This window comes from Ostrea edulis, chromosome 8 (assembly GCF_947568905.1).
Source record: "Ostrea edulis chromosome 8, xbOstEdul1.1, whole genome shotgun sequence".
Taxonomy (NCBI): domain Eukaryota; kingdom Metazoa; phylum Mollusca; class Bivalvia; order Ostreida; family Ostreidae; genus Ostrea; species Ostrea edulis.
In genome coordinates this window covers 38,039,581-38,053,482 of record NC_079171.1, presented here as the reverse complement: position 1 = coordinate 38,053,482, position 13,902 = coordinate 38,039,581, and the positions used below count along the sequence as shown (strand labels likewise).

The 13,902-nt window shown below is 35.3% G+C and overlaps 1 protein-coding gene across 1 annotated transcript; it reads right to left on the bottom strand.

Moving 5' to 3' along the window:
* Positions 1-10,104: 10,104 nt before the first annotated feature.
* LOC130049690 (uncharacterized) lies at positions 10,105-11,407 on the bottom strand. The gene is made up of 3 exons (XM_056147600.1): positions 10,839-11,407; positions 10,373-10,594; positions 10,105-10,288 (listed from the first exon to the last, which is right to left on the bottom strand). Exons 1-3 carry the CDS (start codon positions 11,405-11,407, stop codon positions 10,105-10,107), a joined length of 975 nt encoding a protein of 324 aa, XP_056003575.1.
* Between the last annotated feature and the right edge of the window lie 2,495 nt (positions 11,408-13,902).

Sequence of the window (13,902 nt, the reverse complement as noted above, 5' to 3'; positions counted from 1 at the left end):
TAGTATATGTACATTCAATGAGATAGAAAGTAAAATTGTACGATTGTACTATAATACATACATGTAATAGTAGAATTGCACGGTGTTTTTTTTCTCTCTATAGTACACTTAATGGGACTGAGTTTTTACTATAGTACATAATTGAAAATGAAAGTAGAATTATACGCTTTTATTATAATGCAAGCTTATCTTTGAAGAAAGATTAGGGTGCTAGCGCCATATCTATCATCTACTATGCAAGTAGAGATCGTTAGAAATGTTTAATTAATTATAAAATTTCTATCATAGTAATTTAATTACCTAGAGTTCATTCACGGAAAAGGAAAACCATCCAGGGATGACTATATGATCCACAACCAGGTCTTGAATATGACCAGCAAAGCCAAGTACCTGATTGTTTTCACACATTTTTATTACTTATGTAGAAAGTTTCCATCATCAAGGATTTAACTGTGAAATAAAATTCGAGACTTCTGTTCCATAAAAATCCCAGAATGTCACACTATGGCGCCCAACCATGCGCATTAGCTGCAAAAAAAACAACAAAACCAAACAAACTAAAGTATATGTTATCGCCCTCGAAATTTCAAGAATGTAGAATCGTAAGATTTCCTATATATATAGTAAGGTGAATATAACGAAAAGTGATCTATCTCACAACTATAGTAATAGTGTTCAATCATAGAAATCACAGAATCGGCTGTTTTCCGATGAATATTAAACTACAGTATATCTCCATTAAATGGCTTGATGAAATGAATCAAACATGCCGTATTTCTTTAAAAACAATAAACGTAGAGAAATTTGTGCATGCGTATATCAGTGAAAACACAGGCTCCAGAACGACCTCGGTTCCGCGTAACCGAGTGCGAACTCGGGCTGCCCGAGTTGCAATCGAACGGAGAAAGTTTCAGTTGTTATATTAGGTATTGTGACGTTTGAACTCTACCCAACTAATTTTGTCTTCTACGAGTGTTTGTGTGGTAGCAATATGTTGATCTTATAATGACACTGCGCATGTGCCAGTTTTTAATCGATGGATGTGATTGGTTGAAGTAGTATACTTGGGAATAAGAAAGAATGTTAGAAACTCAGGTGCGAACCGAAGTCGCCCTGGAACATAAATTCAAAGGATCTAAGCTTATCAATCCTTTCTTTCAAAATCTCTCTCTCTCTCTCTCTCTCTCTCTCTCTCTCTCTCTCTCTCTCTCTCTCTCTCTCTCTCTCAGTAGTTATGTGATACCGGAAGAGACACATGTACAACGAATTTAGAAAGCTTTGGCATATTCCCATTTGTATTTCCTAATTTTGCATCGTCTGTGTGTAATCAAACTTATTTTCCTGATTGCAAATGTAATACATATACATTATCGAATAAGATAAGATAAGATGAGACAAGTTTTATTCCAATTTTGGGCCCAGAGGGCATAACAGCAAGACAGTTTATAAAGAAGGGAAATTTGAAAAAAGAAAGTTTACAACATTAGCTACCGGTTACACAGACTGCAAACTACATGTGGATGTAGCATGTTGGGGAAACGAGTACATACATATATGAATTGCTAATCAGGTGTATACATAAGTAAATGGACAATGTCAGTATTATACCAGCATATGAATAATAAACTATAATGATTTTTGCAGTTTTAAAGCATCACTTCTCTTTCTGAAAGTTTGAACTAAATATTCACTCAATTTGACAATTACTGGTTTGTCTTCATTAATCATCAACCAAGTAAATTTGTCCTTATGTGTTAAATAGATAAAAAAAAAATTGTTGAGCTTGTACATGTATCTACCATTAAAAAACATATTCTCTCTTCAATATAGAATGGACAATCAGTGAGGAAATGAAATTCATCTTCTACACAGTTAAGGTTACATAATTCACATATTCTTTTGTTGTTTTCTAAAGAAATCTTCTGGCCAGAATTGGTTTTTGTAAATTCATATCTTCCTCTTTCAATTCGAAGGTCATGTGCACTAATTCGAAATCTACATTTTTAGCGTTTTTCTTAATTCTAGGGATTCTAAAAATATATAACTTTCCATAGTAAAGTTTTCTTTATACGAAAAATATGTTGTGAGTTTTCCTGATTTCTGACCCTCTTCACGTCTTTTTGACCAGTAAAGTAAAAAGTGTTTCCGTACCTGATTCTTCATTTGTTTTTTGAAAAATGAGAATTTGAGATTTTTACAATTGGGTACCAAAATGCCCATTCCCCCCCCCCCCCCCCCCCCCCCTAAAGTAACTAATGTTTTCGTACCAACAATTTATATTATATGAATTCAGATTGATATTCTCTTTATAAGCACTGTATAACGGGGATGATTCTGGGCAATTCTCAAGTATATGCCAATATAGTAAAATACTTTGGATTATAGAGCAGAACATAGGATATCTACCCATATCTAATTCTATCCATCTATCTAAATCTAATTCAGAGATTATTGCAATATTAGTACTTCTTTTACCGGCACCCAATAGATGTTTACAAAACTTAATGTTCAGGTTTTCTACCTCCCAATTTTTAAAGATATCATATAAATCTCTCTCTTTTTCCAGCATGCGTGCTGAAAGTGTTCCCCAAATCTCGCAGCCATACAAGGCAATGGGTTTTACCATATGATTTAATTGGTGGATCGATAGATTTGATGTCTTTATAAAGTTTGAATGAGGCCTCAAGAGCTTTATTGTATAGATCAGATTTTGCTTCCTTGAATGAACCACAGGAGGATAATATTACTCCTAGATATTTATATTTGTTAGTACATTCAATACAATTGTAACCGAGCACAAAATTTTCTTTAATTAGGTGCCCGCTTTTATTAAAAATGACTACTTTTGTCTTATTGGTATTAATTTCTAAGCACTAATCGTTGCAATATTTTTCAAGTAAGTTTAGTTTGTTTTGTAGTCCATTCTGGTTTTCTGAAAGCAGTACAAGATCATCCGCATATAGAAGAGAGGTACTTTTCTTTCCAGAAAGATTGACAGAGCCAATGGCATCACCTTGTCGGACTCCTATCTCTAGTATATATGGAAGGGTTAACTTGTTCTCTACTTTTATGAAAATATTGTTGTGTCTATACATACTACATAATATGTTGTAGAATAAACCATTGATATTTAATTGTAGGAGTTTTAGTTTAATGCCTTCATGAATGACGGTATCAAATGCCTTGTGAAAATCTACAAAACATGCATAGAGTCGTTTATTGCCAATGTTAATGTATTTGTCAATTAAACATTTAACTACAAATAAATGGTCTGATGTCCTGAATTTTTTTGAAAATCCTATTTGACTCTCGTGCATTATTTTGTTTTCAGTTAAGAAGCCCCCCGTTTAAAATGACATTAAAACGTTTTGCTATGCTGTTAGTTATAGTTATTCCTCTATAGTTTTGTATCAAATATATATTTGTACAAGCATTATAATTTTTCTGCTTTCCATAATCTGCAAACAAACTTGACCACTAAATTTTGTAATATTTACATTCATAATAACTTTCATTCATACGTCTATTCGATATATCCATGTGAGCTCGAAATGAAGGACACCACAGAGTCATCCACGTCTGTTTCATACTTAGAGATTTGATTGAAAGTAGACATTAACGGCAAACTGACAACTCAACTGTATGACAAACGGGATGATTTCAGATTCTCCATTGTCAACTTCCAATATTAATGTAGCAATATTCCATTATCACCTCCATATGGTGTTTATATCTCTCAACTGATTCGATATGCAAGATCTTGTTCTGGGTATAGTCAGTGGCTAGCTACTGACAAACAGGTTGATGGTACAGGGGCTTCAACAATCTCGATTAAAGTCAGCATTTCGCAAATTCTATGGTCATTATAACGATCTAGTTCGTCAATACAAACCATCATTGAGTCAAAATGCTGTCTGACGTGTTTCTTACCGATTGTTAAGCCGTTCTTGGCACACTGATTTTTGACTTCGGATAACTCCGTTTACCTGATCAGGATATAGGGCTCACGGCGGGTGTGACCGGTCGACAGGGGATGCTTACTCCTACTAGGCACCTGATCCCACCTCTGGTGTGGGGTCCGTGTTTGCCCAACTATCTATTTTATATTGCTTGTAGAAATTATGAGATTGATCACTGTTCGTTATCTTCACCTTTCACTGGTATTAAACTGATGTACGTAACTGCAGTTACGTACATTTTAAGATGACGGAAGAAAAAACGGGTAATTTTTCAATTTAGATTATATCTTACCCTATCAACTATTCAGTGATATTATTTAGTCAAGTTTGTGTATTTCTTTACGCTTTATCGTTCAGAATGGTAAAATCCGTTTGTTTCTCCTGAATGGACGAGTTAAACTCGTGTGTAAAAACACACGTGATGTACGTAACTCATTAAAAAACTTTTGGTTGATGTACGTAATTTTTCTATATGATGTACGTAACTGTGCAATTCACTCGTAGTTCGGCAAACCCCAAAGCTTGTTTTCTAAGCAGCTAAACAAGCAGAGAAGTAATGCATATACTTTGTGGCAGAGAAAGAATGCCATTAGCGATAATAAAAACCCTCATTCTATAACCTCTTGAGATATTTGATACGAACAGATGCTGCACACAGGGAAAAGGGGGGGGGGTGTTACTCCAAATTTTGTACTATTTAAAGACTATGCCTATTCTTGGGAAGACAATTTTTTTAATTTTGGTGTCTTTTGGAGGTCAAACAAAACCGTAGTATTTCTGTTAGGGGGTAGGTAAAATGGATGTTTTGGGATTGGTTTTCTTGGTATTTTGAAGGGGTTAAAAATTTAAAGGAGAAATTTACATCATTATCATTAACTTGTATGAATGTTTCACAAGCTTAGAAGATCTTGATTTTAAGATGTTTTATATTTTTCAGGTTATGTAGATTTTCAGTAATTCTTTATTATTATTTTTGGGCGAGGGGGGGGGGGGGGGTGGTGGTGGTAAAAATGTGCATAGATATTTGGGGGATGTTTTTACCAGGTATTTCTTTAGGATACGTTGACAAACATGATTTGTTTGGTATTCTTTTGCTGCAATACTACGTAGACTCAATTACTCTGCTGGAATTAACTCTCCTGGAAAATTTTCATGTGATCTTCAGAGCTCCAGAGTCTGTTTTATCCGAGTGCAATTAATACCAATTAATTACTTTCAATATATTATTTTTTAAAATATCATTTCACGCGTTCTCTTCTGCATATGCATGATATACACAAGTGCTGTAACATGTCGAAATTTTCATATTTCTTCATATAAAATTACATTTTTTAAAAATAAAATCTGTTGAAAGATTTTTCATCCGATTTTTGTGAAAATTCTGATTGTGAAATTCTGTCGCGACCCCCCCCCCCCCCCCCCAACCAAGTTAAATGACCGGTCCCTTATCCTTTTGTTACAAAAACATGGTCGATGCTGTACTTGCTCATACATTAACGAGTTTGGTTACCGTTATTTATATTTGTGGCGTACTTTAATTGAAATTTATCAGTGATTGTGTCATTTTTTGATTGATTGCTCTTTAACTTATAGCATTATAGGTACTACATCATAGATATGAAAGAACGTTCCTAAATCTTCTTAAAAGAGCTTAAATTGAAAGTTTGATTTGATGGCATGTTGGTAGCATTATTTAACATGTTATTTTAATTGATGAAGGCATTCTATCGGGCTTTTTGAATGAACAAATGAATAAAAGTTTAATGGAGATCTTTTGAGTTACGTACATCTTTTATATGCAAATCTGAAAGTTACGTACATCATATTGTGAAAGTTACGTACATCAATCTACGTATTTCAAATACCGATTGCAGCTTTGGGACAGTATCATGAAGACTTTGGGTACAGTTGTGAACTATTGATATAAATAGACATCCTCTTTCGTGAAGTGTATTTCGCTTTGTTTTCTAAAAGACAAAAACATCGCTATTCTAATTTACCTGTTTCTTCTTCCGCCAGCTTGGGATGTACGTAACTGCAGTTACGTACATCAGTTTAATACCAGTGACCTTTCATTCATGCACAGTACAGGATAAATATATTATACTCCGATACTTCCAATGACTGAAAACAGCTGATAAATACGGGCTAATTAAGTGTTTTGCAGTATGTTAAAAACGGAGCGACAAACATTTTTTTAATTTTACATTAGTTTGTTTCATAAATTTATCAGAATAAAAGGAGTAATATTGTATATTCGTAAATAACTGGCCGTATTCGATGTGTTTTCTTGGAATGCCATGTGCATAACTTCCGCATTTTGAATTAAGTGAATGAATGCAAGGTGAAGATAACGAACAGTGATCAATCTCATAACTCCTACAAGCAATACAAAATAATATAATTTTCTCACCTTTGCTTATTCCATTGTACATTATTCTTTCAGGCAATAGTTGATAAATGGTTTCTTCTCATTTAACACATATTTCTTGATCGGTTCACTTCAAATATTTGCATACAAGGTGCAAACGTGTACAGAAAGGCCTTCCTTCACATTTTCGTAAAAGTTATCCAAATTTTTTATTCTATTCTACTACTTTACGACATGTTTTATCTACTTTTCATCACTACAAAGATGTGGTGGTTTTATTTGTTTCTTATTCCCTATACAGTTGCTGTTATAAAATTTAGAAATTCATTTCAAAATTAAGGATTATCTCCGTCACACATAGCTCTTATTCTTAGAACAATTTGACTCCACTTTTTTGGCACTCTGTTTTCCCCTAATATAGCTCTAAAACTTCGTTGTTATATCGGATTTCAAACATTTCGGCTTGAGCATCACCGAAGAGACATTATTTGTCGAAATGCGCATCTGGTGCATCAAAATTGGTACCGTATAAGTTTTACATTATGACCCCTAGGTTGAGGCCTCTGCTGATGAACTGTTAGTCCCCGATTGTCTCTATAGCCCAATAGCTAGGTACTTTGTTACTAGCTTGAAAATACGGATGTATATTTAATTGCTGTTATAAAATTTAGAAATTCATTTCAAAATTAAGGATTATTTCCCACACGCATAGCTCTTATCCTTAGACCAAATTGACTCCACTTTTTTGGCACTCTGTGTTTCCCTACAATTGTAAAATAACTCTAAAACTTCATTGCTATTTCGGATTTCAAACATTTCGGTTGAGCATCACTGAAGAATTTGTCAAAATGCGCATCTGGTGCATCGAAATTGGTATCGTATAAGTTTCACACAGTACAATATCGTGACAAAGTCACTTTCGAGTCTTTTCACACAGGTAAATCGGAAATACCGATGTGGTCGTCCATTTATAACTTATCCATGTAAACCATGCAAACCCGATGTCACAGTCGGATCACGCTCATAATTTTCCGTAACACAGAAAACGCTTTATTTATGGAAACAAACGAGTAGTTACGATTGATGTAGCCACAGAATACTCAATTAATATGGTAGATAAAGAGAGAAATATGACGGGTACGTTTTGTTTTTTTTGTTGTTGTTTTTTTTTGCATATTTATGTCCCCATGTCAGCTTTAAGAACCATAGACATGATAAGGGGCATACGAAGAGAGAAAAGTTGTGTTATTTATAACGGTCATTTTGTTTCTTCTTGGTTATTGCCCCACAGATGATGCTATACAAATCAGTACTAGATCACTGAATGTTTCTTTATTGAGGTGATTAAAGAACACTTTAGAAAATGTCAGCATGTACATCATATTCATTGCTTGTAGGAGTTATGAGATTGATCACTGTTCGTTATCTTCACCTTGCATTCATGTAGCAGCATTCGTTAAACTAACAAACAGGGTTTGTCAAGAGAAATAACTCTTACAAAAGACGCTGAGAAATTACAGCCGGAGACCCTATCAATAATAAAATATAATGCAGGTAGTTGAAGGGTCTTAAGGTAGTGATTGCATGGCATCACGTGGTTTAATTCATGTATTACCTAAAAAGAGACTATTTTATTTCCGATTCCGGAATACGTCAAACGCTAAGAATCAGTAATAATGAGAGACAATGAAAACAAAGACTTGTCAGATATAAATAGACACAGGATAAAGTGAAAATATGTTTAGAAATATACAAGTAAAACAAAATACAAATGAAAAATCCCTTGTGTTTTAATTAATAGTCATAGTTTATGTTTCCATGATTCATACCCCCCCCCCCCCCCCCGCTCCCCGGTTAATTTTCAGTCTTACAAAACGTAAATTCAATTCACAGACTACTAGGCCTATTAAAATTATGATATATAATGCTATAAATTTCATAACAGGAATATGGTGTTTGTGCACATAAATCTAAAATGCTGGATGTAATATCCAAGGGAAACCGTTAGGTCGAGGAATCACGTACGGGTTATGTAAAGGCGTCATTTTGAGCAAAAAATATCGATAATTTTAATCATATCTTTCCTAAGTACACTACACATAGATTTAAAACATTTTATTTTGCTACAAATTATATTCCCATCCTTCACTTTGAGATTGTCAGCTAAGAGTCTCGGAAAATCGAGGGAATCTACTATGTAACGTGGATGTTAAAAGAAATCAAAAAGTGTGAATTTCGAAAACAGCACTTGCTGTTAATATGTTTTTCTCAATTAGTTTAGTTATTTCTTATAATTTAAAAAATAATGAAAGTTTTGTTGTTTTTGATAATCGCTTGGCTTGAAAAGAGAGAGAGAGAGAGAAAAAAGAGAGAGAAAAAAAACGTCGCAGGTAATACGACGTCACAATGCACAGTTTACATCGGCTGTGTTATATTTCCCGCGTTTTTAACATACACTTACAGGGCATGAATATATAAATAATTTCAAACAGAAAGTAATAAAAACATCTCCAAAGCGACAGTACTATCATTCTATGTGAAATTCATTCAATAGTAAACATCAAAACATATTTATAGTTTTAACATGAGTTAAAATAAACACATGTAAGATGCATATTTATCGTATTATCACCTACAGCATTATGTAAGGGGGGGGGGGGGGGGGTAACTATAGTGCTCATAGCGCCATAATAAACCTGAAAACCAATATTGATACTTTCGGGAAACATTCCTACTAACATATGTTAAAACATATGTAAAAATAAAAAGAATTCATTGGTCATTTATTTTTCAGGGGGTGAACATATGTCTGTTTTGGTGAATAAATGCCTTCTAAAAATTGCATAATTGGTCATAAGGAGCCGTGCTACTACTTCATATGAAAATAAGTGAACATATTAATACAATTTATATATTAATTATGGCTTTAACTTCAATTTGATATAAGATTTGTATCACTTACTCTTTTTGTATCATTTTTAAACACCATCTGAAACACCTGTACCATTTATTACAGAAAGTCGACAAGAGGGGTTACTATGACAACCGTAGGGTCACAATTTCCGTGAAAACCACATATGTTACTTTCAACTACAAAATACATAAAAATCAAAAGAATTCATAGATTCATTAATTTTCAATGACCCCTGCAATCACTACCTTAACATGTACTAATATTGCAGACTCATTGTTTTTCTTTTTTTACAATCCAATTCAATTCCAAATCCAAAAACACCACCATGTTAATCTTAAGCTGTCCATCATTCTGAAATTGACTGGGGATTCTTAGTCAACATTCAAAACACTTGATTCGAATTCATCTCATTAATTTCGGAAACTTATATGTTATACGTTATCAATTCTACAGTTTTTAAAGGGGTAGCGACACGATTTTTGATCGAGTGAATTGACTGGTTTTTTGTTTATTATAGAAATAAGGATCTCTTATAGATAAAAGGGTTAAAAATATCTCATACAGATGCATTTTGTATTTATATTAAAAAAATCCGGCTCCCAAAATCGTGTTTGTCAACACGCTTGTCATATCCAGGAACCACGTGCGGAGGTGATAACACCAAGACATGATGGTGAACCAGTTTAGGGAACAAGCTCAAAAAAGAAAGAAAAGACTCAAGTTAGTTACACATCACAAACACTTTTGTAACACATTATGTATAACTAGTGAACACAATGTTTATAAATATAGTTAACACACTGTAGCATCTATTGATAGATATTGTTAACACATAATGATATATGTAACTAACAACGTGTTTATAGATATTGGATTTTCTTCACTTTAGTGGTGTTCCATTCAGCCACGAAGAGGTTGCCTCTCATGTCCACACATAAACCCCATGGACGACCTAAACCACAGTTTTCAATGTGACCGAGAAATTGTCCGTCCTGATCTAAGATGTGGATAAGGGCGTTTACTACTGTCAGGATGTGACCCTGGCTGTATGTAGTGATGTTAACTGGATTGAATGATCTCGTGGTATTAGAAAGATGACCGGTGTATCTAAATCGGAGTTTTCCGGACTGATTGACCACCACTACTGCTTTAGCTTCAATGTCAGTCACACAGATATCCAGGTTCCTGTTCTCACTGAGGTATTTACTGTAATCACCAGATGAATAGAGAGGACGACCCTGATCATCAAACTGAATGGTTTGTGTCTCTGTGGAGCCAGAGTAACGGACAATTTTAGATTGCGTTTCATCATTACTATGCATGGTAACTAGTAGGTCACCAGAGGCGGTACTACAGACATACAGAGGTCTCCATCCACGTAGTCTTATCATTGTGTCTATCTTTTTTTCTCTTTACTACGCTTACAGTACCTGTTTCTGGGTCAGTATAAACAAGATTCCCGCCCCGTGTCACTGCTAGGTCCGCCGGTGTGTTCCCCGACTCATTTTGGATTGACTTCAGTGGTTGAGGAGTTTCATGACGTCATCATATTTCTTCATTAGTGAGACAGGTAACACTGTTTAGATATTCATACCCTGTATCTATGGTGGCAGTGAGTTGCAGTTCATCAAGCAGTTTGACTGGAGGAGATGATACAGCTTGTTGTGGCTTCATTATGTAGCCGAGTTCTTCTGTTGTGATAGAAAATGGCGACAGAGAACCAAACATTTCACGCTTTTCTCTGTTTATTGTTGGGGATGATAAGCTTGGTGATATAACTTGAACTTTAGGTGGTAATCTTCTGAACTCGGCATTTCGTGATTTATAGTTAGATGTTAGCGAGGTATTATTGGACTTCAGTGTTGACTTTAAGTCTAGAATGACCTGTTTGATTTCAGCATTACTATGTGTGATTTCATCTGTGTTTTTATTTAGGACGGCTGGATGTTTGTTTTTCATTTCGTCAATGTCATATTTCCACTGGTTGACAATAGCGGTGACTTCTCGGTGCCAGACTTCTCCTTGTTGGTCGGTAGCTGTTGTCAGTTCCCCGTAATTCGTATTTACCCTGACTTTCTCATTTTGGACATCGATGGCCATTTCTTCATATCGGTGATAAATTTTGGTCTCCAGTTCTTCCAAATCGTTTTGTAAACTTTCCATATTGGAATCGAGTTTCCCCCCTAGGACATCGCATAAAATATATACACTATGTTGATCTGCGACGCAAGTAGAACACACAGGAATATCGCATTTCTCTCAGTTAAGTTCTCAGTGTTCTTCCCCGTGGTTAGATATTCTGGATAGTTAGAGGTACTTGTAGGGGACAACATGGTGTCTCTTAGGTAAATCCGAGAGGTGCTTCGCAACACAGGCTTTGCATGGGTTAATGTTGCACAATTCACAATGGCTTTGTCGGTGGGTGGGTGGTGTAGGTTTCAGAGGAGTCATACAGGGGGGGGGGGGGGGGCGTTCTGGGTACGGCTGCATCAGTGGTACATTACTGGTGTCAGGGTCACAAGAGTAGGTCATTGTCAATAAAAGAAATAAACGTTGATTTTTCCAGCATCAGTGTTGAGAGGGCGAAAAATAAACTTTCAGATACATGTATAAGGTGAAGTTTTGTACGGTTTACAAGTTAACCAATGTAAAAATAAGAAATATATTAACAGTGAATAATATCAAGTTGGAAAAATTATAGATGTGAATGTATGTTTGGGTAAATTGTGTACATATTAGCAAAATGACAAGATCAATGTATAAAGTTTGTGTAAATTGTATGTGGACAAAACGACAAAATACCTTTATAAATCTTAAAGTTTGTGTAAATTGTATGTGGACAAAACGACAAGATACCTTTATAAATGTATAAAGTTTGTGTAAATTGTATGTGGACAAAACGACAAGATACCTTTATAAATGTATAAAGTTTGTGTAAATTGTATGTGGACAAAACGACAAGATACCTTTATAAATGTATAAAGTTTGTGTAAATTGTATGTGAAAAAAACGACAAGATACCTTGATAAATGTTTGTACATGTGAGGAAAACGGTGAGATGTCCTTATCAAAATATAATGTTTGTGTATATCGTATGAAAGGTAAAGATAACGAACAGTGATCAATCTCATAACTCCTATAATGTAAAACTTATACAGTACCGATTTTGATGCACCAGATGCGCATTTCGACAAATAATGTATCTTCACTGATGCTCAAGTCGAAATTTTGGAAATTTGAAATGACAAAAAACTTGAAAGAGCTAAAAAGGAAAACTAAGCAATACAATATGACAAAGCTACCCTGTATGTACAATATGGTGACTAACAATCCTACAAAATATGAACAAAATCCGTTGAGTGGTTTCTGGGGAGCTGCGTCCACAAAGTGAAGTGGGTCGGACGCACGGACATCGGTATTTCTATGTCCCCTTCCGCGTTGCGGCGGGGGACAAAAATTCCCAGATTTTTATCCATTAAGGATTCTGAATGACAATTTAAAATGAAATCAATTTTGAGACACACAAAAACAAAAAACAAAAAAGGAAAATCATACTAGAGTCCCCATTGCAATTACATTCTAAGGTTTGTATAAGACTAATAACCATGTACATGTAAATGACATATAGTCAACAGAATGATTTGAATTAACAATATATAAATCCAATGTTCTTGCCTTCGATATCTTTACCAATAGTCTCTTTCTTATGATTTGAAGTGCGTATGAATCTTGTTGAATATACACTGTAGTACGTTTGTTTTAACGGTTGAGAATTCCGACAAACATCAAAACAGAATGTAAATATGAAAAATAGAATTAGTTTCTGAAAATAAATAAATTGCAATGGGGTCCACCATGCACAGTTATTTCCTCCAGGTGGCGCTAGTGTACTCTGAGGTATATTGTTGAGGACGTTCTGCTTGATTGAAGTGCATGGACGACTCAAGACCTTGATTTCATGCTTCAATTGAGTTGGAATATTTGTGGCGTTGGAACTGCCCTAAGCATATCTAATATATTAGTGATTTATCTAATTTTCCCTTTCCTCACGTGGGGATCCGGGTTAGAATAGGTCCTCATTACCCCTTGCTTGTCGTAGAAGGCGACTAAATGGGGCGGTCCTTCGGATGATTGAATATTGTTTTACGTCCCTCTCGAGAATATTTCACTGATATGGAGACGTCATCACTGCCGGTGAAGGGCTGCGAAATTTAGGCCTATGTTCGGCGCTTATGGCCACTGAGCAGGGGGGGGGGGGGGGGATCTTTATCGTGCCACACCTGCTGCAACACGGGACCTCGGTTTTTGCGGTATCATCCGAAGGACCGTCCCATTTAGTCGCCTCTTAAGAGAAGCAAGGAGGTAATGCGGACCTATTCTAACCCGGATCCGCAAAAACCGAGGTCCCGTGTTGTTTAGCCATCTTGTTTCTTCCTAACTTTTTATCAATTTTGTGTGGCATGATAAAGATCCCTCCCTCCTCAAAGATCATAAACGCCGAGCATAGGCCTACATTTTGCAACCCTTCACCAGCATTAGTGACGTCTCCATATGTGTGAAATATCCTCGAGAGGGACGTTAAACAATATTCAATGAAAGGTGAAGATAACAGTGATCGATCTCATAACTCCTATAAGCAATACAAAATAGATAGTTGG